We start from the raw sequence: 26178 nt of genomic DNA, 5'->3' as shown, positions 1-26178 counted from the left end.
GGGGGGCGGGTCAGGTAGAGTGAGCAGCTGATTCAACACTGTTGAGTTGGGGTTTGGTTTCGATTTTTAAAGGCGGTTCAAAAAGCGGCCCCTGGAGAACTTCAAGAAGGCGGCAGGCGGCAGGCTGCGGAGGTCCCTGACTAGCCTTTGGGTTGTCACCACTCTCATTCTTTATAAACTGTAAAGCGCTAGCTAGCAAGTCGCAGACTCCCTGGGGCCTTAGTCTCTGATGTAGGTGGGGCAGACAGGTGAGGAAACGGAAGATCAGAAGTGTCCTGCTCCTAAATCCAAGGCCTCACTTTGCTGTGGGTCAGGCCTGTTCCTCTAACCTATTCACCACAGAGCAGCAACAGAGGCTACTCCAGATGCAGCCTCAGTTTGACATTTTTCTAGCCGCTCAGGTTAGAAACAAGTTAGACTGCCCCCCACCTCCTCAGTCCTGACTGCTGTCATCTCGTTTAAAGAGGAGTTACTGTCCCTCCTGAGGGGCTGGGGGTGGGGTCTGGAACATTACAGGTTGTCCCAAACAGCTGTCACAATTTCTTTGGCAGTTTGGCTTTAGAGGAGCTTTAAAAATACTCCTTTCCTGCCCCTGTCCCCCTCTCCTTCCTGAAAAAGCAAAGCAAAGCCTTTAGAGGCAGCTCCCTTCAAGGACCTCCTGGACTTTCAAATGCTAGGAAGAGTATGAGGGGAGAGGTGGGAGATGAGGAAGGAGAAACGGAACGATGAAGAATCTTTGTCCTTGTTTTCCTGGGTCTTTCAGACTGGGGCAGACTGTTTCTGCTCAGAGGGGGCAGAAATTTGCTCCTTACCTCCCCTATGGTGACTAGGGCACTGGTAGGCTGCTCCTTCCAGCCTGCTATGCCTCTGAAGGGGTCTGGGGGCAGAAGGTGGTGGGAAAAAGAGGGTATCAGCATCCTCTAGGTGGTAGCCGGTTGTCTGGAGCACAGAAGAGGAACCTCCGACTCCCACAGAAGGGTGAGCATCCGCAGTCTACTGGAGGGCAAGAGTTTGATCCACTGGACTCTCTTTTCTGAGGTACCAGGTTTGTAGTGTCTGAAGTCACACTGCACTGTGATTAAATATACATTTTTATAAAACAAACCTAGAACATTAGACTTGTCTCAACCAGATTGGAAACGGTGGCTTTTTTCTACCTTTCCAAGATGAAGACCCCAAGCATTCCTGAAAACTTCAGCCAGTCTGTGAAAATGCTGACTGAGGCCAGGCAGGTTAATAGGGAGGACCAGTCCTTCTGTAGGCCTGTGAAACCCAGCAGTATACCTAGAGATGTACAAAGGAACTTGGGGGTGTGTGGGGTGAAATCAGTCGAAGAACCTTTATGAAAACATGAGTGTCTGTGAGGGAAGGAAGGAGGTGACCAAAGTAATGCATTTGCCTTTACTGGTTGACTGACAGGCTTTGGTGCAGGTTGGATAAGTTTACCAACTGGTTGCAGAGACCAGTGCCTCAGGCAGGGACATGGGTGAGGGAGCTCCTCAGAAGAACTGGAAAGGAAAAAAAGAGGCAGACACCAAAAAATTCTCCTACATTCTGGGATATGTGACACAATTCCTTGTCACATATATATAGCACATACACATATACAAATTCATTTAGCTAAAAAACCTTAACCTGAAAGAAAATAAACATTCACAAGTTCATTCATTCACTCAACAAAAATATCACTGAATGTCTATGGTGTGCAGGGCATTTTACTATGCTCTCCTTTGTAGAAATGCAGGTGTGTCTGTGTACAAGTTCATCCTGGAAACTCTGCTCCGGCTTCATGGAAGGTTCATGAGAGTTTCAGCTCTCAACAATCAGAATGACGGGGGCTCAGACTTCAGGATGCACACACTTTGGGTCAATGCCAGAGGTGATAAAGAGTCTGCTGGCACCCTGTGAGTTCGCGCTTCTCCTCCACTGCATTTGTGGAAGCTCCAGTCTGGCTACCATGGGGTGGGAAATGCTTAGAAACAGAGTATGCTAAATCCTCTTTACACAATGCTTTTCGTTTCTAAAGCCTGTTTTCCTTCCAGGAGCGGTCTAAGGAGCTTGGGAATCACAAACTCTGCAACCAAAGAAAATCTTTCCAAAGCATATGCCAGAAAGGAGAGACTGATTTAGGGTAATTCCCACAGGTGCACACTTCAATAGAATGCTCACACACCCAAACATATATATATATATACATAAACACACACACATATATATATACACACACACAAATACACACATTACTATACAAATTCATTTACATAGCATGAAATCATATTTACAGAAAAAGCAGAATGGGAGAAGGGTGCCTTCAGTTTTCCCTACTAGGCAAATTCAGAAACTCTTCCAGTAGGCTCAAAATATCACTGAGTTTTTTAGCAGTCTTTTTCATATGTCCCTATCACCTTATTTGCTTTATCGGTGGATTACCAGCCCAGAAAACACTACCCTAAAAGGGTAGCAACAAATGAGCCAGTGGCCTGTGGCTTCTCAGCATAGTCGGTGAAAATCAGATTTATACTCCCTGGTAGCAGTGCTCAGAACCTCTGAGATCTAACGGAACTGGTGATGAGATTCCGCAGCTTTGGTGTAGGTATTTGCATGTACAAGCATATTCTTGGGCTGTGACTTTGAATTTTAAGTTCCAAGCCAAGCAGAGAGATAACGGTATAAGGATTCTGTCTAGAAGTACCTTTGGGGGGATTTCCACCTGGGGGAGAGTGTGACACAGGACTAGAGAGGAAGGTAAGATGAACCCAAAATAGGAAAGCTGGCTAAAAGCCGCAATAGAAGAAAACGCTGCTGGAGAGACTGGAGGCAGAGGAGAGGGTGGGAACTGAACGCCACCGGAACTCGTCCAGATGCTGTTGCGTTCAAGCAAATACCGCACCAACGGCCGAGACGGGTACAATATCCCCCAACGCGAAGGTAGGGAGGAGAGGGTACTGGGAACCGGAGCTTTTCCTTTTACGGATTCACAGGTCAGCGTAAACTGCACAAGACCTCCCTAAATGTCCATTCGCCTTAGCTTTGTCTAGTGAAAGAGACAACGGAGAAAAACATCCAGCCCCATCAAGCTGAAAACATTTTCACTTTTACCCTAAACAAATGAGATAAACGGCTTTTCCTTTTCTGAACATCGCTCTTATTTTGCCATCTAGATTTTGGAAATACAGCCTCGAAATTAAACGCGCACAATCATTTCCACTACACCTGTACAGGTGAGTCACGCTCTCACCCCCTGCGACGTCGGATCCCTAAATGACCGAGCTGGGCGGCTTCCGCCCAGAAGGGAGTTTTGGCGGCGAGCTTCCCTCCCGGGCCTGGGTTCAGCGGCAGCGGTGCGGGCCGGTGGGAGAGGCACGGCCGCACCCTCAGGCGCAGGAGCCGGGCTGAAAGAGCCCGGCCCTGGCCGCTCCGCGCAGGAAGCGGGGCAGTGCTAAACGCAGCCTTCGTGGCTCTGCCCTTTCTCTCGGTCACGGGAGAGAGTGGAGGCTTCCTCAATTCCTGCGTGCCTGCGATATTCAGACGCAGACCAGGGTGGGGAGACTGCCTTTGTTCCAGGCGGGAAGCCGCAGCGCGGAGTTCGGGTGGGGCTGCGGAAAAAAGGAAAAAGCCAGGGGAGGCGGCGGGGCCGAGCTCCCGACCAGAACCCTCTAGGAAGCCCGCTCTGCGTCCCACTGCGCCTTTCGGTCCCGAGGCCTACTTGTAACTGACGTTCCTCGGGCCTTCACACGCACATGACCTGGAGAAGTCTTGGATCCGGGCGCCTTGGAGCCCTGTGACCCCTCGCGAAGTTTCCGAGCGCCTCCCCCCACCTACCTCGCCAACACGAGCGGGCTGCGAAGGCGTGTACGGCACCGCCCCCCCCCTCCCCCGACACACACACCTTATTTCTAGGGTCTAGAGGTAGAGGAGGGTTGAAGCTCAATATCTACCCTAGCCCGGCATTGCCCTCTTCTCCGTCTTAAGCAGGGGAAAAAAAAAGAAAGAAAAACCCTTTGGAGCTTTAATATCTTGCCCGCCTTCCCCCACCCCCGCACCCCCACCAGATTTTGAAAAGCGGCTGCCTCCTTTCCCAACAAGGGCCTGTCCCGCAGGGCACAACTTCCGGAGAAATGGGCCCACGCGGTGAATTCTGTAGAGTCGGCGGGCCAGGCCCCGATCGACCAGTTGGCGCTGCGCGGCAGCCAGACTCGGAGCGGACTTGTGGTGAAAGCTGAGGCCCAGCGCTCGTGGAGCCCATTTGCTCCGAGTTCCCGGCCTGATATTTCCCCCCCCTCAGGAACGTCCCCTCCTCCTGCTGGCGGAGGGTGCCCCCCTTTTCAGCGCGGTGGGCCAGAGAGGGAAGGAGGTAAAACCTCGAGGAAGTCCTCGCTCATAAACCTCGAATCCCCGCCGTGGTTTTGTGGAGCGGGGTCTGGCTTTGTTTCGGCCTCGGTGCTCAGGGCTTTTACTTTACACTCGGCGGCTCGCATGGCCGACTGCGCTGTTGCTCAGCCGGCTCGCCGGCCGCCCCAGCCCCTGTGCCTGGAAGGACAAGCCCCCACCCCAGGCCCAGGCGCCCGCCCACGGCCCGCGGGAGGCCAAGCGCTCCGCTTTCCGTTCACCCGCTTTATCCTCTAGCACAGGAAGGTCTTAGGGGTTCTTGATGCTAAGACACTAACCCCCGGGCGTCGCACAGAGCACAAAAGTTGCCGTCTCTTGCTCGACTGCGAAGGGTGCGGCCGATGATCTTGGATCCCGCCCCGCCGCCCGCGGCCCCCGACCCGGCCCTGGCTGGAGGCGGGCGGCCTGGGCCGGCTTTGCGTCCCGGTGGCCCGCTGGCGATGCCCGGATTCCAGCCGAGAAACGCCCCGGAGCGAACCGATGAGTGCACCCGCTTGTGAACCAGAACTTCTGACTTCTGTGGCAGCAGCTAGACTTAAGGGCAGACCTGGGGGCCGGAGCCGGCATTTCCACGGTTGGAATCGGCGAGCGCCTGGCAGGGTCCACGCCCCTCTCCTCCCTTTGCTATCGAGTCCCCGCAAGGTTGTGGGCGGGAGCCGGGGGTCTTGGAACCAGAGGGGCTAGCGCGGCAGGGCAGGGACGGGTGTTCAGGCTCCGGGGCGTGAGGTCTCGGGAAAAGCCCCGAATCCCAGGAATCCCTGGCCTCTCGCCCTCGCCCTGAGGTCGTTAGCACCCCAGGACGCGCTGTCTGCGGCCGCCGCCCCGCCGCCTTCTCAGCTTCTGAACTTTTTCCATTTCAAAGAACTAAAGGAGAACTGTTGTGACACATCTCCTGCACATTCTCGTGGAATCACCTCCGGTCGAAGAAAGTGTAGTAATCAGTTCCTAAGTTGTCTCCTCCCTTGCCCTTTTTTCTCACCCCTCAACCTCGGGTAAAGAATTTGAGCACTTCGAAGGGAAAAAGCAGTAAAATGCGTACTAGAGTGAGGTGGAGGAAATTCAAGTCACAAGACTGCCCCCAGGTGATAGTTTTCAGCAACAGCATTTCTGCACGACTTCAGGTCGCTCTGTATCTGTACTGAGCTAATGTCATCTGTGGTAGAAGTTATTGAATCCAAACGTTTACGTTAATCCCGCAAGAAAAGGAGAAACGTTCCCGAGAAACCTCTTTCCCATAGATGCTGTGAAATTGTTCAATTTGTCTTTCTAGCCTCACTACCATTAACATTTGATAACTGCATTTTCAAAATCTAACTCTCCCCTCCCCACCCTTCTTTCCCCCACTCCTTCACCATTTCCTCCTTCTGAAACAATAGCACGGGCTGCTGGAGTCAGTCTGATGATATAATCCTTAAGGCATTCACGGGCAGACCAAGGGCCAAGCTATCAAAGGGTTCAGCTTCTTCTTCTTTTTTTTAAAGCTGTTTACTATTCAGGAAATTTGGTAATTATTTTTTTTTCTCCATGTAGTGGTATTACCCTCTTCCTTTTGATATTAGATCCTCTATGGGGCCCTAGCTTCATGCTGTAGAGACAGGAGAAAGATGAAGGGGCTGAATTCTGCATCAGAATGTAATTTTCCTTTATGTCATCATTGCTGCTAAAGACCAGCTGAGGGCTTCCAATAGAACAGGAACCCCCGGAACAGGCAGAGAGTCCTCATGCTTCAGAAGAGAATGCCAATTTCATTTATTGTTTTACACCACAAACTTGGGATTTTTATATACTTCACTCCATCAAAATACTTTCAGTACTTTTATAGCAGGATTGAAAAGTCACCTCAGGAAGGAACAGTGAAGATAATAACCAAATTTTAAAAATCATTTGTTTAGAATGCATCACAATGAATCTTTCCCATAGATGCTGTGAAATTGTTCAATTTGTCTTTCTAGCCTCACTACCATTAACATTTGATAACTGCATTTTCAAAATCTAACTCTCCCCTCCCCACCCTTCTTTCCCCCACCCCTTCACCATTTCCTCCTTCTGAAACAATAGCACGGGGGTGCTATTTTTTTTTCAGGGGGTGTCATTGATAGGTATTAATAGCCTTATGATGTTATCATGTTTATCTAGGCTTTCCCTGTGCCTAGCATAGTGCCTTCCTCATTGCAAGTATCAATGAATATATGTTGAATGAAAGGACAAAATGAAATATAAAGCAAAGGAGTACAAAAGGGATTGGATAGGTAACTTCATTCACTTAAAACCCCCTCCATGACATATCTCTTGAGTGAATGTGTCATGCAAAGCAAAACTATTTTTGCTGATGGTGAGGGATTGACCATGTTAAATGGGTTTAAGTTTTATCTTCCTAACTAAAGTGTCATGTATTGAGAGCAGGAACTCAGTGTTAACGCTTTTGTTATATACAATGTCTTTCATATTTCTGGGCACCTTATCAATCATCTTAAAGTATGGGGAAGGGGAAGCTTCAACTTAAGATAGAAAATGTTAAGAGAAATGTAGTGTTAAGGCATCCCTTTGGGCAGTGCCAGGTATCCTGGTAGAGGCACGACAAGTCAAGGGGTAGGGAAATTTCTGTTCAGACTCCTCCTTTAATCAGGCCATATAGTCTCCTGCCCAGATTCCTCCCAGAACCAGTATCTTCTCCTCGGATACCTTCCCCCATAGGCTATGAAAACATAGAGAACAGGATGTGTTGACCAGAGGATGACTCTTCCATGTTACAGCCTGCCTCACTCCTACCACCCATAGCTTTTTTAGATTCTCTAGTTAGTTTAAGCTCAGCAGGTTTGTGTGAGCACTAACCAGATCATCACAAACTTTCCATCCACTGGGGCACTAGTTTGGCCTATTTCAAGCACATCATGATAACCTTTCCTATAAATTCAAGTTATTTGGCCAAAGGGAATTTGGAAAGCACCAAAGCGCCTTAATATATTCTTACAGGAGATTTTGTTTTTGGAAAATATTTGCCAATCAACTGGATTTTGCCATTGGAGCCAAGTCATCACAGAGGTTTATATGCCTGTGTAACACTGTCTAATAAAAAAATAAAAGAGACATAAAATGTACTTTCAAGGAGCTTTCTGTTTTTCACCACTTTTTATATTTTTCATTTAAAATTTCCCCATGGCAAGCATAGGTAATCAGAATCAAGTTGTTCATCATTCCTTGTGGCTTTCCACATAGAAAGACTTTCTGCTTCTTAAGGAACCATCTCATTATCATCCTGCACCTAGGCATAAAGCATGATACGCCAACATTTAAAATGCTGGCTCTCCAAACCATGAATAGTTCATCCTTTGATTCCTCACTGTGTTTCTGCTTAGCATGTTCAAAAGTCCCAAATACTTGATTTGAATGTTGGCTAAATTGGAGGCCAGTGTTGAGTCTGCTCCTGAATATAGCAAGTCAGAAGTATTTTCTATCTCATCCACACATCTCATAATGGTGAGTAACAGCTGTCACTAAGGCAGGGCACTTTCCTTTGATCCGTTACAATTTTTCTAAAGGATTGAAAGCTGACTAGAAAGCAACGAGGCTGATATTTTTTTTAAGTAACAAAATTTATTCAAATTGGAGTTGTCCTTCAAAGAAGTAACCCTGGGATTCTACACCTTATTCAAATGATTGCTCAAGACATTTTGGAATGCCTCTCTTGGAAATGTCTTTAGGGATGGCTTACTAGCCACATGAAAGATGGCATCATCACTTACTCCAATATTATTTTCCTCCTTGCTGGCTAAGACATGTACACTCCTGGAATTCAAAGCTGCCCAAACTGAGAAACTAACTCTAAAAGCTAGGCATGCTAAGTGCAAAGCAACACTTTCCCCAGAGAGAGTAGCGTGTCACTTCAATGGTGTCCTTATGACAGACACACAGCAAGTAAAACAGTGGCAGAAAGCAACCGTGGGCCAGTCCCAACTATATCCAGTGACTCTAGAGCTCCAGAACAGAGCAGCTCCAGGAAGCCAGCAGATTCCTATGGGGGTGCCTGCCCGGACAGCCCCAGATGTTCCAAGAGTCCTTTTATTTGAGACAGAGCTTGTTCCAGGAAGCATCCCTATTTGGAAATTTTGAGATACCATTAGATGGTCTCAAAGGAAATGGGCTAAACTGACTGTCAGGCCCTTCACCTTCCCAATCCCTCTAACAAAAACAAACAAAATAAAAAATAAAGAAACAAAAAACACATCATTTAGACTAGGAGTCACACTAGTAGGGCCAAACAACAGAATTACAAAACTTTGCTGACAGCTTAAATGATGATGGATCATCTATAGGTTAAGAAATAACTGCCCAGTGACCAACCACGTGTTTCTGAATGCGCCCAATATAATCTTCCAAACTCAATGCTCACCACCCATCAGGCCCCTTACCCTAGGAGATGTGGAGATACAGGAAATCTTGTTCTACAGCCTATGTACAATATTAGCAGCTAGAGGTCAAGGAAGTGTTCCCTTTGCTTCTCATTGATACTGCCAGATCATTCTCTCTCTCTATTCCCTAAAACTCTGATTTTGAAATTAGTCATTAGCCTATAGCTTCCTAAGACCATTCTCCTGCATTTCTTAAAGATTTAATTCCTGGCTTACACTCACTTATATCCATTCTACTCTGGGCATGGTCTTTGTGCTTGCACAGTGAAATAAATGATGTTTGCAATATTGCAGCTTCTTTGACCTTCTCCAGAGATAACGTTTTCCTCCCTATTTCAACAATCATTCCTCAGGTCATTCCCTCAGACTTTGTCAGTATCAAGAACTGCTTGCCCACAATCTTGAATTCAAAGTAAGATCAACATCTCCTGTCTCTCCAGCTTACCCTCTCAATTCTTTGACATCACTGGGGCCTTCAGTCAATTGATCTCGCCCTCTTTTCACTGTCTCCACATCCCTCACACCTTCACTTTCCCCTTGGCCCCATTTGGGTGCCATAGCTAATTATTATACACACTTTGGTCCTTAGCCATTTTGCTCTTTTGTTGCAGTTACCTAGCAAAGCCCAGTTCTAGGTTAATTTCCAGTTTCCCTACATACTGCCTACACCCACAAAGCAGAATGTGGCTGGAGCAAAACAATCAACTTTATTGGCTGCTCTCGTAAATTCATGTTCTCTAGTTTCTTGAGAGCCCTTAAATGCTGCCTGGAAATTCTATTACATGTCTCTGCTCCTTTCCCTTTCCTTTTCCCTATGGGACTACTTTACACCTTCCCCGTCTCTCTCCTCAAACTTCCATCGTGCCCTCCCTCATCCTAATTTTCTGCTTCAGACCTTGATTCCTTTTTCACTAAGAAAACTGAAGCAGCGAACAGACCTACTTGCTTTCCTATGACACACAAAAGTCCACCTGCATTCTGCATCCAGATATTCTTCCTTTTCCTGTCTCTTCTCCTATTTCCAACCTGTTCACAGGTGTCCTAGATCCCATCCTTTCTCACTCAAAGACATTGCTTCAGTAATTGTTCTCTCTCACTCCTGCTTCATAAAATTTCCTTCTTTACTGGATCATTCTCATCAACATACATACACACAATTATTCCCCGTTCCCAACTTAGAAGGTAACACAACTCTCCTGAATCCATCCATATCAGTGTCATACTGTCCCATTACAGCATCATTGTTCGCAAGTCTGTCAAGATGATCATCTCTCATGTCTCTTTTGCCATTTCTTCTTAAATCTATTAAACTTTTGACCTCACCATCCACACAAACTGCTTTGATCAAGGTCATCAAGGAGTCCCAAATTGTTAAAGCCCCCAGTGGTCTTTTTTTCAGTCCTTACCTTACTTGAGGAAACTCCAAGAGATACTGAAGGACAGGGAAACCTGGTGTGCTGCACTCCATGGGGTCAAAAAGAGTTGGATACTACTTAGCGACTGAAAAACAACACCTTACTTGACACAGATTAGTCCTTTTCCAGAAAACATCTTTTTCACGTGTCTTCCAAGGCAACACTCCCTCCTGATTTTCCTTCTATCATACTTGTCTTTATCAGTCCTGTTGCTGCTTATTTTCTTATTTCCTTGTACCTTGAAACAAGGTCAATCCTTAGTCCTCCTCTTTTCTCTGTCCATGATTACTCATTTAGAGACTTCATCAAGACTCTTGGCTTTAAATGCTATCTCTATATTGATGACTCCCAAATAATATCCCTTGCCTGCACCTCTCTCTGACCTCTAGTTTTAAATATCTAACTGCTCACTAAACATCTCCACATGTCCAAAATGAAATTCCTGATCTTTCTAAATTTGCTCCTTCTACAGTCTGTCCCATCTCAGTAACCAAGGACTCTATCCTTCTAACTTCTTAGGTCAAAACTCTTAAAGTTATCCTTGACTTTTTCCTCTCTCAAATATCACAACTAAACTGTCAGCAAATTCTGTTACCTCTGCTTTCACAAATATCACCAATTTGACCACGTCTTACAACTTCCATCACTATTACCGTTCTCCAAGCCTTCCTTCTTATAGGGATGATTAAAATACTTTCCTAACTGGTCTCCCCACTTCCATCTCTGACCCCTATAGTCTATTTTCTAACATAATAGCCTGAGTGAAACCTTTGTAAGTTAAACCTGCAGTGGCTTCCCAATTCTATTGCTGCTAAGTCGCTTCAGTCGTGTCCAACTCTGTGTGACCCCATAGACGGCAGCCCACCAGGCTCCACCGTCCCTGGGATTCTCCAGGCAAGAACACCGGAGTGGGTTGCCATTGCCTTCTCCAACCCACGAAAGTGAAAAGTGAAAGTGAAGTCGCTCAGTCGTGTCCAACTCTTTGGGACTCCATGGACTGCAGCCTACCAGGCTCCTCCGTCCATGGGATTTTCCAGGCAAGAGTACTAAGTGGGGTGCCATTGCCTTCTCCATCCCAATGCTATTACCCTAAGGTAAAAGCCATGATCCTTAAATGTCCTATGAGGCCTTGACCGTGCTCCAGTTACCGTCTCATCAACCCCTCTCCCTCTCATTAACTTGACTCTGGCCACGCTGGTCCCCTTGGTATCCTTTAACAAGTCAAGCAGCCTCCTGCATCAAGGCTTTTGAGTTTGATGGTCCCTCTTTCTGCACTGGTCTTCCCCATATGTTACATCACTGTCTTCTTCACCTCATTCAGTGTTCTGACTAAATTTAACTCCAGCAAAATCATCCTTTATAACCCTATTTAAAAGAAGTGCTCTGTATTAGTTTGCTAAGGCTGCCCTAACACGGAGAAGGCAATGGCACCCTACTCCAGTACTCTTGCCTGGAAAATCCCATGGATGGAGGAGCCTGGTGGGCTGCAGTCCATGGGGTCGCTAAGAGTCGGACACGACTGAGCAATTTCACTTTCCCTTTTCACTTTCATGCATTGGAGAAGGAAATGGCAACCCATTCCAGTGTTCTTGCCTGGAGAATCCCAGGGACTGTGCAGCCTGGTGGGCTGCCGTCTATGGGGTCGCACAGAGTCGGACACGACTGAAGCGACTTAGCAGCAGCAGCCCTAACAAAATACCACAGACTGCTAAACAATGGAAATTTGTTTTCTCGTAGTGTGGAGGCTGGAAGTCTAGGATCAAGGTGTTGGCAGGTTCAGGTTTGATTTCTTCTGAAGAAGGTTTGACTTCTCCGTGTCCTGCAGATGGCCACCTTCCTCTATACAGTCCCCATGTGGTCTTTTCTCTGTGCATGAGCATTCCTGATATCTTTCTAATGTCCTAATCTCCTTTTCCTATAAAGATATCAGTTAGATTGGATTAGGACTCTAATGATCTCATTTTACCTTAATTTCTTCTTTAAAGGCCCTGTCTCCCAATAAGATCACTTCTAAGGTTCTGGGGGCTAGGGCCTCAACCTATGAATTTTAGGGGGTTGAGAAATAGACACAATTCAATCCATAACACATTCCACCCCCATTTTCTTTATATCTCTACATAGCACTCACCACATTATGACTCACCATTTTCTTTCCTTGTTGGATCATTGTCTGTCTCTGCTACAATTTCAGTTCAAAGAGGGCAGGGATTTTTGTCAATTTTGTTCACCACTGTACCCTCAGTGTCTAGCACTGCCTGGCACATAGTAAGTAGTGAAAAATTTTTTTAATTAATGAGTTTACATAGTTTGGAGTCATTGAACTTGGCAGCTCCTAAACCCTCTCTGTCTTCTCAGGGCTGTTTTCAGGCAATAAGCATTTATTTAGCACTTACTCTGTACCCAGTATTGTGCCCCAGACTATGAGTAGTTTACAAGATCAATAATAAAAAATATATATATATATATATTTGCAATGGTATGTGCTCAAAACAGTTACAAACAAGTATATATAAGAGGAAAAATAATAGTAATTTATGGCACAAACTTTAAGTGCAATAAATAGATTAGTTGGTGCTGAAGGACACAGGGAAAACTTATCTATAAAATGAGGATAACAATCCTTATGCTTGATACAGGTTTGTGAAGATGAACTATGGTTATAGTTTACCAAACACTTCTTCATATGTTAAATTAGGAAAATATTAGAAATCCACAAGAATTAAGAGACTTCTGGGCTCACATAAATGCTCTTGTGGATGAAGAAGGAGTTAACCTGCCTGGCAGTGCACAGGGGTCTGATGGGTCTGGTCAGCCAATATAAGCAGATGGCTGTGATGTCATTCTTGTAACATGATTCCTTGCTGGGGTGCACCGGTGGGGCATATTGGAGCCTCACAGAGGAGCCCCTCTCTAGCCTGCCCACATAGTTCAATTTACTCTCAATAAAAATGCAATAAAAGGCTCACTTGCCTTCAGACTGTTGAATGCTTGTGACTCCAGATTATTTGGAATAGAAATCCTGACTGACAGGATTTGGGAGAAGAAGATGGATGAAATATCCTTAAAGCAAAAAAGCAGGAAATGAAGGAAATAAAGTGGTTGTATTTTACCAAACTGGATGGTAGTTCAAAGACCCTGCAAGATTTTGGAAGGTATAAGCCAGGGCTAAAATAATCTCTAGTAGCAAATGATGTTGTGTTCCTAATACAAGGTGGTGGAATCAAACCCTTTCTTCTAAAGATTCACATGACTTTGGGGAAGCTGGGCAACACTAACTGCCACCTCTTCATTATCGTAAAAAGTCTAAACTTCCTGAGTCTCAAGATTGGCCAGTTCGAGGGCATGCTAATGCTTCTCCCATATTATGGCATTATCCAGAGTGTTTAGCTCGGGCACTAAAAACGTAAAATCAGCTTGCTGTGTATAGTGGTAATAATATTTTATTTAGCTTTTGGATTATCTACAGGTTTCAGTTATCTGCATTGTCCCCTGTTAATATGAATAATAAAGTGGCTTTAATCTGAAATCATAACACATGCTTTCATGAACTGCATCCATTGTCTCCCTTATTTCTTTTACTTTTATCATCCATCAGATCTGAAGAGTGTATGGGTTTTATACAAAAGACACTAAGCACAGGAGTCCTTACTCTCAGTCATCTGCCTTTCCATCCCACCACCAATCCCACACTGGCCTAGTCTGATCTAGCATAGAGTTTGGGACACTGATGATATGATGATAGGCGTGGTGACAGCAAAGACTGTAGTTTCCGTTTATGATCTTGACGTCAGATACTTTCAGAAATAATTTAAACATTCCTAACTTGTGCTTAATGTAATTTTATGACTTTCTCACTCATAAATTTAATCCACACTCAACTGTTTTTATTTCTAGGCCATATAACCCTTTATAGGGTAATAAGTACTGTAATTTTACTACCCACAGTATAAAATAACTCCCTTTTCTTATTTGTCTCTCTTGGCTTCAGGAGACTTTCATTGGTTCTAATGTTGATAACCAAATTTGTGCTGACCTACAAAAGTAACTTCATTTATTTTCCCTTTTTAGCATAGACCCAAATGACCTAAATCTTTAGGCTGTCTATAAATAATCATATATATAAATAAAAATAGTCTAAATTAAATTATTTTGAGTTAATCTGATGAAAAAGGTGAGTAGACAGGAAATAGAAAGTCAAGACAATAATTACATTTTTGTGATTGGTTATCTATTTGCACGCCTTTTACTTCATTGTAAACTCCTCAACTGAGGCTGGGTTTTATTCCTTTTTTATCTGCCCAGTATGTGATTCTCAAACATTAATGTGCATCCAGATCAGCTGGAGGGCTTGTTAAGACCAATTGCTGAGTCCCACCCCCAGAGTTTCTCATTCAGCAAGTCTGGAAAGCAGTCTGTGGGTTTGCACATCTAACAAGTTCCCAGGTGAGGATGATGCTGCTGGTCTGGGAGCCATACTTTGAAAACCACCACCTTACCACATAGAAGGCTCACGTAAAATGTTGGTTGAATTGTAATAATCCAATTGCAGGAAGACATTGGACAAAGAGGCCAGTAAGGTATTGGGGTAATAGCTAAGGTACTGTTACAGAGAGACCTCAAGTTAAAGTGGCTTAAATATGATAACAGTTTATTTCTCACATAACAGTCCCAAGGTACATGGGCAATCCAGGATAGAAAGGCAGTGCTTCTTGCCAAGTCCAGGGACCCAAGATAGGGGTTGACCCTCCCCATCTTTCTCTTGTGGCTTTCATCAATGGGTCCAACATGCAGTTCCAGGAAGTGGGAGGAGGAAGTAATTTCTGTTTAAAAAGATGTGAATTGGAAATTTCACATGGGACTTCCCTGGTGGTCCAGTGGTTGAGACTTCACCTTCCAATGCAGGGGGTGCAGGTTTGAAACCTGTTTAGGGAGTTACGATCACATACTTCTCCTAGTCAAAAAATCAGAACATAAAACAGAAGCAATATTGTAACAAAGCCAATAAAGACTTTTGAAAAAATGGAAATTGCACATAACACCTTTGTTCTATCCCATTGGCTGGAATAAATTTATACCTTGCTGCAGGGGCTGGGAAATGTAGTTCCTACCTGTGACTATGTGCTCTGCTAAAATGAAGGGTGAGAGTTCCATTCCAAAAGGGAAGAACGACAGGCTGGATACTGGGGCATAGTTAGCAGTCTCTGCCACAACTTTACGGCAAACCTATGTATAAAGGGACAAAAATCTAAAATACAATGAGAGTTTTTTATGTATCTGCACATATTTTCTGGGAGGAGAGGAGGGATAGGGTGGGGTGGAGAAACATTTATGCTTAATACAGAGGTTTTTACTTTGGAATTAAGATGGATTGAAAGGTAACAACTCTTTCATTTACCTTGACGAGTCAATATGCCAGTACATCAAAAGGACATTGAAAGGTTCTTTCCCCAATTCCTCTGTGGCTGATTCATGTTGATGTATGGCAAAACCATCACAATATTGTAAAGTAATCATTCTCCAGTTAAATTAATTTAAAAAATTAAAAAAGAAGAAAAAAAAAAGGAAGAATATGGAAGAAGAGGTGGATTGATGAATATGAAGTTGTAGAAGGTGTGATAATGGCATTGAAGTCATGATAGTGGCTGGTGCAGAAAGGACAGTGGGGCAGAGAATGGGTAGGAGTGATGTACACAATGGTAGTTATTGTAGAACAGTGGGAAGGAAATAAGGAGGAATACACAGTTGCCCAGGAACTGGCAGAAGACGCTTACATTGGCTATCATAATGTGAGACATCAAGGGCGACTTGAAGAGAGATGAAACATACACAGGCATCAGGGAAGATCTTGAAACAGCAGGGATGGGAGAGCTAGAAGACTGCCAAAGTTGAAAGGTCTCAGGAGGAGGTGTGTTTTGCTTATTTAGTTTCTCTAGAGAATAGTAGATGCAATAGATAAGAGAAATGACAGCAGTAGCTAGACTGGGCATCCATTTAGATACGGGCAGTGGGGAGGAGATGCCCAAGAGTGAAAGCACATGCCCCTTCTGCATGATGTGGTGCAAACTAGTTACCATGGAATTCTTCGTACTTAGCTTACAGGAGTTTTAAAGATGATTAGAAAGTAGTGAGTAAAAAAGGCAGGCCTAAGAACAAAGTAATATAATAGTTGTTGACTGAGCAACAACCAACCTCAGCAATTCCACTATTAATTAATCCCAGGAGAGAAATCCATCAGAAAGCAGTTTGTGGCTTTGAATTCCCATCAGTACTCACCTCCCCTTCCAATGTAAGAATAACCCTTCTGCCTGGTTCATGGTGGGAACACTTCTATCCCCAGGTCTGGCTCCCATGTCACGTCTGGACAAGCCACAGAGTTAAAAAAAAAAAAAAAAAGATCACCAGACCTCCTTTTGGGGTAGAGGCTGCTGCAAACTCAGGAAACTCTCTGGACAAACTATTTGAACTGACAGTTGCTCTCAATGAGCTTCCTCGGGGGCCAGGCTAGTGTGGGATGTGGTTGTAAATGCCAGGCCCACGCGCATCTTCATCCTGTATTCACAGATAGGACCGGGGACATGGCTTTCTTCCCAGGAGGAGTCTGTACTTCAAAATCTTATTGGAAAAAGGGATTAAGTTGGATATGATGAGTAAGACGGTGACTATGTAAAATCAGATCACTTTATTCTAAATAGAGTCCTATAAAGTCACATCATCTGCTTTTTGGAAACACTTCTAGAAAATCATGACCATCAGCCTGTTTTACAGTGTATGTGGGCAGGACTGGAAAGGGAATATTTCAAAGAACTACTTTGCATTCCATAGAGCCAACATGGTTAAATATCAAATACTAAATATTCTGTCTGAGAGCCACTGAGTACAACACTTAGAAGCCATATTTCAAATAATGCCTTAGTTGATATACCCTGAAGATATACAAGACTCAGAAGACTTTGGTTCTAGTTGCTTGTCTGCCTCTCACTGGCTTTCCATGCTCATCTCCACAGAAGAAACGGGGACTCTGAGGGTAGGGATTGTGTCTCATTTCTAATTCTTGGCCTATTCTAAGCAGATAGGGCCTGAAAAACAGGCACTCCACAAAGTGCTTGTTCATTGGACACAGTGGGCAGATCCACATGCAACTTACTGCCAGTTTTGTTGGTAAAAGTAATCCAATAGTGACAGTTTCCCATGGTTCAATCTAATATTTGCATTCTCGTTTTGTTTATATACTGTATAGCGTTGCTTTTCCCTAAATGCAAATTTCATCTTTCTGGGTCATTTCCTAGTTGAGATATGAAAGTCCTTTCTCTTATCCTATATCTGTCTTATTTCTTCCCTAAACATCTTGGTAATTGTTCATTTCTATGCTCATCCAATATTTGCTAGCTAGTACCTCTGTGTGTGGGCTCAGTGGTAAAAAAAAAAAAATCTTCCTGCAATGCAGGAGATGCAGGTTCAATCCCTGGTTTGGGAAGATCCCCTGGAAGAGGAAATGGCAACCCACTCCAGTATTCTTGCCTGGAAAATCCCATGGACAGAGGAGTTTGGTGGGCTACAGTCATAGGGTGGCAAAGAGTCAGACACGACTGAGACTGAGCCTGATATCTGTGTGTCTTCCTCTACATTATAGGCACATTGCATTTCCCCTGTGCCTTTCACAAAGCAGGCCCTACATAAACTTTTGTCATAATGTTGAATCTCATATCCGAGGATAAGTCACTAATGCTCTGAGCCAGTTTCCTTCCTGGAGAAATAAGATAATCCCAGCCTGGCCAATATAGCAGAACTGTTGAAAGTTAACATATGAGGGCTTAAATGATTAACAGTAAAGCCTCCAGGTTGACTGTCTATGGGGGTGTTTGTTACATGCTAGCAATAGGCAATCTGTTTTCAGCTCAATTACAGGGAAAGTTGACTCTTCCCAGCCAAAAAAATTTCCAAAGTCCCCCCCAGTTGACAGAGTGAAAAGAGAACATTCGTCACACAGGGAGAACACATAGTCGATGAGAACAGACACAGAGTCATCATGTTAAAGAGACCAAGTGCTGCCCCACAGTACAATCCCTTTACCTAGTAACATAGGCACACGGTGCTGGACAGAGTGGACTGCAGGAAATGAAGGTGGGGAGAAATCAGCCTAAGGAACACCCTGCATGCACAAACTAAGACCTTTAAGGGAATTATTATAAGAGCACTTAAGGAAGAAAGGAAGCAGGGAAGGAGATGTGAAGACTAAGATAATGGGACATGCAGGAGACAAACAGAATCCAGAGTAGTCAAGAAGGGGCATGCCACTTCCTTGGGCACATTTAGAGTTAAGAGGTTCCACTGGGTTCCCAACTAGAAGAAACTACAGACTAATGGCAAATGTACAAGTCTAGCCAAGTTACTGAATCTTTCTTTACTTATTTGAAAAAGTAGCACTAATAGTTTCTGTCTTATGACATAAACAGTAAATGAGCTATTTCATATAAACACACAAAGTACCCAGCAGACAGCAAGTACGTATGTATTCTTACTATCTAAGAAACTATAAATACTAAGTTGTATCTGTATCTTCTGGGAAAGACTGAAGTCAGGAAGAGAAAGGAATGACAAGACAATGGTTGGATGGCATCACCGACTCGATGGACATGAGTTTGAACTAGCTCCAGGAGTTGGTGATGGAGAGGGAAGCCTAGCATGCTGCAGTCCATGGGGTCCCAGAGCCAGACACGACTGAGTGACTGAACTGAAGTTTGGGAAACTATCAGGCCTGTCATTCTCACCTAATCGCTTTGCTATCTGCATGAATTCTCCAGTTGAAGAATTCTCCAGGGAGAGTCCTCAACTGTAGGTGCTTGACGTCAACTATTACAAACAAAATCAGTAAGCTGAAGCCTTAAAGCAGCAGTGTCCAAGAGACATTCCTGTGATGACTGAGATACTCTCATCTGTACTGTCCAAGATGCTAGTCACTAGTCACTGAGGCTGTTGGGCCCTTGAAAGTGCTGCAGAGGAAATGAATTTTTTATTTATTAGTTTTAATTAATTTAAATTTAGATGGACATATATATCATATTGGACAGTTCAGCCTCAGAACATGACCCCAAACACACCAGAAGACATTGTGCAGGATCCACTGTGGCCTAGCAGCACCCTGGATCAGATGACCTGACTCAACCCTTGGAAGCTGGACTCTCTTAGGCAAATTACTCAACCTCCTATGCCTTGGTTGCATCCTTAATAATATGAGACTGACAATAGTTTCATTTTATTGGTTTATGAGAGCTAAATGAGAGAATTCATATAAAAGTAGTTAATTCTAGCATACATCAGAATTCCCTAGAAGGCTGTTAAAAAGGATTGCTGGGGTCATCTTCAAAGTTTTGCTTCAGTAGATCTGGGGTAGAGCCAGAGAATCAATGGGTTCCCAGGTGATGCTCATGTTGCTAAGTCAGGGACCACATTTGGAAACATACTGTTCTAAGATGTTGAGTGCCTGATACAGAGTGAGGACTCAAGTATTAGTTCTTGTTTTATGATTAGCACTTTTATGGTCTGCATCAAGAAGGTTTCTGAAAAAAATATCCATACTTCATTAAGACTCTCTAGCCCATGTTCTGACATTATTTGGATAGATGTTTACCAGGCACCTACAAAAGGCAAGATACATCCACTGTATTCTGAATGACAGTCCCTCAACATGGATTGGAAGTAGGGCTTGGCAGGGGGCAGAGCTACAGAGCACTAAGTTACCTGAACATTATCACCATCATCTAAATATTTTTCATCATTTCAACTCTCCACAAAACATACAGGAAAACAATTAAAATCACCTTCTGAGAGAAGCCACAAGTTGGATTTCGCTCTAATTTTTCATCTTGATAAAAAGATTATGTGGAGGCCTGTAAGTGCTAAGTGGAAGGGATGTGAAAATAAATCCAGGTTCTAGCCTTGGCTCCTTTATCAACTTACTGAAATCAAGGGGTCACCTCTCTCAATCATTATGGACTTGGCTATTAGATGTGATGAGTCCTCAGGTCACTTTCAAAGAATAACAACAGGATTCTCCCGAGCCCAACCTCATCTGCACAGGGATTTGCTCCTTAGAAGTTATCACAAGTCTTCTAGTTTTTCTCCTCTGAGATTCTTTCCATGGTGCCTTTAGTTCTTTGGATAAAAAATGTGTTAAGGTGGTTAAAAAAAAAAAAAAAACACAGACAGTTTGAAAGATCCACCTTTAATTTAGTCATTTTTCAGGATTCATACTAGGATTTCTTTTAAAGGCAAAAAAAAAAAAAAAAAAAGAGCCTTGGATAAATATGCCAGGAGGCTGTAAGACTCTAGACACCCCTTTTCAAGTAAAGATGCAAAAAGGATCTTTTAATTCGGATTCTGGGAGGCAGTGTTAGGTGTATTAATATCTACTCTGATAAAAAGACCACTCTATTTCCTTCTCTTTAAGAAATGCGAGTAAAGATTCTTTGCCCAGCATGCTCATTTCTCATGTGTAAATGGTGATCATGGTACTCACTGACAAAAAACTTACAATCAATTTCTGTTACAAAATCAATCAGGCCCTGGTGTGGTGAATCACAATTATCATTTCCATTTTCAGATGTGGGAAAGGGAAGTGCAGAGAAGCTAGGTTTTAGAGAGACTTGCTACTACTTAGACTGAAGCAGATGTGAGATGAGAAGCTTCCACTTAATGGGAAAATCCAACTCATCGGGCCAACTACTTTTTTTTCGGTTGTGCCACATAGCACGTGGGATCTTAATTCCCCAACCAGGGATCGAAACCGTGACCCCTGCAGTGAAAGCTTGGAGTCAACCACTGGACTGCCAGGGAATTCTCAGGCCAACTGCTTTTGTAGTCAGGCAGAATATACTTTGAGGTATTTCTGAGGTAAGCATAAGGAGACAAAACTTGGGACCTGCGTTGGGGATTCTGAGCAGCAAATGTGATCAAGTTTGGCTGAATCCAGATTTAAATCTAGCAGCTATTAGTTGACTTGCTGATATAAACAGTATCAGTAGTTCAGGTCTGTATTTCCAGTTGTTGTTTATTCACTAAGTTGTGTCCAGCTCTTTTTTGACCCCAAGGACTGTAGCCCACTATGTTCCTTTTTCCATGGGATTTCCTAGACAAGAGGGTTCTTTACCACTGAGCCACCTGGGAAGTCCTATATTTCTAGTTCAGTTCAGTTCAGTTCAATCTGTACTCATCTTCAAAATAAGAATGCTTGGGGTCTCAAACATGCTGGCGTTTCAAACATGCTTGGGGTCTCAAACATGCTCTCTATGTGTTGATGAAAAAAGCACTACTTAGGAATAAGGAGTAAAGGTTTTGATCTTGGATTTGCTTCTTACTTATGGAGAGATACTGTACAAGCTAACAGTACTCTCTGAGCCTCATGTTCCTCAGATATAAAATGGCAATTCCTCTCCTATAGATTTCATGATGGGTTGATGACATTAAATTGAGGGACAAATGCAAGGAAATACATATCAAGAACATAATCCATGGACCTGGGCTTTAGTACAATAAATAAATCAAGTTGAAATAATTCAACCTTCTCAGAAGGTTATATCATGTATCTCTGAATAAAAAATATAATAATAATACTTTCTAGAAAAATCAGTGTGGTCTCTTGGGAAATAAGCAGATTAAATACAATAAAGCAGGGATCATCTCAGTGACAAATGACTTATTTTTATGAGCTCTGATATGAGATCTGAACACAAATTGGTCCAAATGGCATCCCAAGGATTATAAGTCTAAGACTTCTACATATTACTTTTTAAAAAGGTTGGGATAGATATAGGGAGCACCTGTGATGGTAAGGACTCCAGAGAGACAAAAAATGAAACACCCATTGGCCAAATTAACTACTACTTACCTCAATCATATTTGTGTCAATAAATTAAGGCCAATGAGCATGCATCAAATAATTGAGGATTCAGATAGTTATGCCTTCTGGGTGTTATTTTATTTCATTTTTTTTTTGCTAGAGAATTTGGGTTTCGGAACACTGCTTTATTTGAAACCTACAAATCATTATTCATCAAATGAAACCAATGATCAGATGTACCAAATTATGTGTTGCTAAACTCTAATTGTTTGCTTATGAGAAAAGCTGCCTTTATCGGAGTGCACAGACCACAAGATAGAAAAGTCTTTTTGTGACTCACTGAAACTTCTTATAGAAAGCCCACCAATTTCTTCACCTCCTGGCACACGGGATATGCTAATTCTTTGGCTCTTGCCGACCCAACTTGCAAAACTTTCTCTAAGTGGTCCTTGTTCATCTTCAGTTTTTCAATCTCACTCTTAATTGGAGCAAATTTCTCAATCACAGCATCTGCCACCACCAGCTTGTAGCGAGCAGTGTCCATCCCAGCGCTGCGGCGGACCACCTCCTCCACGGGGAGCCCGGCCACTGCTGCGTGAATGGCCACCAGGTTGGACACGCCTCCTCGGCTGGCGGGCTCGTAGGTGACCTCCGAGGTGAAGTCTGTCATAGCCTTGCGGAACTTCTGCACTATCTCCTCTGGGCTGTCGGTTATTCTGACAGTGGCCAGTTTATCGGGGTCTGATTTCGACATTTTGGCAGAGGGATCACGCAGGGACTTCACCTTCTTCATTGATGCTAGGTAGAAACACCAACACACATCCCAGGGGAAAAAAAAAAAGATGTAAACAAAATAACAAAACACCAATAGGAATGTCAGTGTCTACATCTTAAAAAGCAGTGAGAACATCAAATAGCTTCATTATTTTTATCTGATTAAATAAATAACAAACATTCATTGTAAAAAATTCAAGCAATTTGAGCAAGCATGAAAGTAAAGGTGTACTATAATCAGAGAAGGCAATGGCACCCCACTCCAGTACTCCTGCCTGGAAAATCCCATGGATGGAGGAGCCTGGTAGGCTGCAGTCCATGGGGTCACTATGATACGGCTTATCGTATCTGAAGTCGGACATGACTGAGCAACTTCACTTTCACTTTTCACTTTCATCCATTGGAGAAGAAAATGGTACCCCACTCCAGTGTTCTTGCCTGGAGAATCCCAGGGACGGCAGAGCCTGGTGGGCTGCCGTCTATGGGGTCGCACAGAGTCGGACATGACTGAAGTGACTTAGCAGCATGTAATAAAATGTTAATATTTTGATCATATTTTCATGCATCTTTTAATGTATATATACACATAAAAAACATAATTTTATACAAGTGAATTTGTATCAGCTATACCGTTGTGCCATGCACAGTTTAAAAAGTATCCTGTTTCTTTCCTCTCTGCTCTTCCCTATTGGCTAATCACCCCCTGCCTAAAACTCCTGCCCTTCCTACCCCCATGCCAGTTTTCACAACCTATGGCATCTTTCCATTTCTTTACCATTAATTAGGTAAGTAATTACCAACACACACACAAACACACATGCACGCGCACACACGAGAGTGAGAGAAGTGACGTTATTGCTCTGATAGAATAAAAATGTTATGCTGTGCTTTATAAACCAGTATTATTAATAATTGCCTAATTTATGGCTATTACAGAAACATATAAAGTTTATATAGATAAAGTAAAATTGACCAAAGCATGAAAATAGTCCTTATTGCTAAAAGAAGGTTGATTTCAATGCATGGGGGGCCCTAAATATATTTGTGTGAACTGTTGGAATACCTTAGGAATTTATATCCACCTTCTGCTTCTAAATTGATACTAGGCACATGTTATATTCTTTAAAATGCAGTCAGCTTAATAAAGAGGGGCAGAGTTTAGGTTCAGTCATCTCTGATCCTGCCATAAGTTAACACTGCTACCAAAATATTGATACCTCGATAAGATTCCAGACTAGTATAGCCTTGCAAGCCACAGGTGAGGTTTTGGACTCAGTAGGCAGAACTGTATACTCCATCTCAGTTGTGCATTGTGCATAAGAAGGCAAAGTACAAGGATCATCAGCACCTTCTTGGTTTATCTAGATTATGATCCAGTGGTTCTCACTCTTAGTACTTTTGTTCTACTGTGAACAGAGAAGGCAAGGTCAGCTGGCTTTGGAACAAGAAGAGCTTGGTGTAGGGTCCAGCTTCCCAACCAGCTAGAAACATGACTTGGGCACAAAGCCAGCCTTGCCAAACCTCAGTTTCCTCATCCACAAGATAGGGAAAGATACCTCTCTACCAAATAAGATGTGTTTAGAAATACATATATATGTATGTGTGTGTGTGTGTGTGTGTGTGTGTGTGTGTGTGTGTGTATGTATACATATATATATATATGGCTTCCCAAGTGGTACCAGCGGTAAAGAATCTACCCGCCAATGTAGGAGATGCAAGAGACACAGGTTCAATCCCTGGGTTGGGAAGATCCCCCAGAGAAGGAAATGACAACCCACTGCAGTATTCTTGCCTGGAAAATCCTATGGACAGAAGAGCCTGGTGGGCTGTAATCCATGGGGTTGCAAAATAATCAGACACGACTGAGTACACACACACACACACATATACCCATGTGTACATATGTATGTTATTTTATAATGAAAATGATTATTTGTAGTTTCTAGTTTCTCTTATGCTTTTCAAACTTTCTTGGTTATTTTATTCAATAATCCAATGAGGCCTACTAGTCCTACATTACAGAAAAAGATGGGATTCTTATTACAAATCTTGAAGTCTGTTCATGACAAAGCCAAATATAGTCCCAAGAAAGTTCCAAATCTCTTATTCCATCATCCAATCCTCTCTCTTCAAAATGCAACCTGATTTGACAATCTCGTATTTGCTACTTACTCAGAATGGACTTGGGTACTGGGAAGAACTCGCCATACTTCTTGTTAAAACTTTGTGCTAGATCCTGAACTAGCTCCATGTGCTGGACTTGATCCTCCCCAACAGGAACATGTGTGGACCTTTAATAAAAGGCAGACAGAAGAACTCAGCAAGGCTCCTGCTTATAATGAAATGATATTGCAAGCAGCTGCATTTCCTGTGCCTATGTCACTGTTGGTGTTCAACAAATGTTCACCAGCTACAGAGGGAATGTTGAGACCCAAGTCTTTATCTGTGTATCAGACAGATGCCAAGGAGATGTTTGTCTACTCTAGTTGTATGTCTTCCATACCTGAAGAATACAGGCTTCAACACCAGCGTGACAGGATCTTGCTGGGAGGGAGGAATGGTATCCTAAAGAGCATGTGCTCCAAGCATAATTGTATTTTAAACCACTCCTCTTTCCCTCACCCAGTCAGCACATATTATCCTAGCTTTGACCAGACGCTTTTTACTTCAGGGCTTGCACTCACACTAGAAAGACACTCCACCCCACTCTTCAAATCAAAGATGGCAGAAAGTTCTTCAGGCAAGAGTTTTCCTCCCTGTCACACAGGGAGTGACTCAAAGTCTTTTTTTGGAATATCGTCTGTTTTTATGTAAATTGCAACCATAGAACAATCAACATGCTAAGGGAACTTGAATAAAATCTATTAGTACAATGTAGACGGATCTCAAAAACAATGTTGAATGAAAAAAGCAAGTCGCAGGAGACATGTACAGTACACTGACATTTATCTTAAAAGTACATATGACAATATTACGTATTGGTTATAGATGCATATATAAATATAAAAACATACTAGAAGCTTCTCCAAAGATTCATGATCATAGCTGCTTCTAAAGAAGGAAAGAGAAAGGGTCTGGGGAAAGGAACAAAGGAGATCTTGATTTTATCTGCAATATTTTATTTTTATTTATTTTTAAGAAATAATTTATTTGATTGCACCATGTTTTAGTTACAGCATGTGGGATCTTTATCTTTGCTGCAGCATGCAGGATCTTTTTTTTTTTTTTTTAGTGTGACATGTGAACTCTAGGTTGTGTGTGGCATGGGAGATCTAGTTCGCAGACCAGGGATCGAACCCGGGCCCCCTGCATTGAGAGGACAGATTCCCAACCATTGGACCACCAGGGAAGTCCC

At 43.3% G+C, this 26178-nt stretch overlaps 1 protein-coding gene across 4 annotated transcripts in view; it reads right to left on the bottom strand.

Annotated features, from left to right (window-relative positions):
- Positions 1–14835: 14835 nt before the first annotated feature.
- The window catches only part of WARS2 (tryptophanyl tRNA synthetase 2, mitochondrial), a 108518-nt gene continuing 97175 nt past the window's right edge, over positions 14836–26178 (bottom strand). The window contains exons 5-8 of one of the 4 annotated variants that reach the window (XR_011463618.1): positions 24996–25114; positions 22390–22847; positions 15322–16570; positions 14836–15164 (exon numbers count right to left, since the gene is read on the bottom strand). Coding sequence is in view for 3 of the 4 variants with exons in the window: in XM_070367408.1 (XP_070223509.1) it covers positions 22399–22847; positions 24996–25114 (568 nt within the window). In the remaining variant the exon portion in view is untranslated. Of the gene's footprint in view, positions 15165–15220; positions 16571–22165; positions 22848–24995; positions 25115–26178 lie in introns of those variants that run through there. The other 3 variants (XM_070367408.1, XM_070367407.1, XM_005895279.2) reach the window with 3 other exon arrangements.

The sequence above is a fragment of the Bos mutus genome, chromosome 3, assembly GCF_027580195.1.
Source record: "Bos mutus isolate GX-2022 chromosome 3, NWIPB_WYAK_1.1, whole genome shotgun sequence".
Classification (NCBI taxonomy): domain Eukaryota; kingdom Metazoa; phylum Chordata; class Mammalia; order Artiodactyla; family Bovidae; genus Bos; species Bos mutus.
The sequence above is the reverse complement of the archived record's forward strand: the minus strand, read 5'-3'. Positions and strand labels throughout refer to the sequence as shown.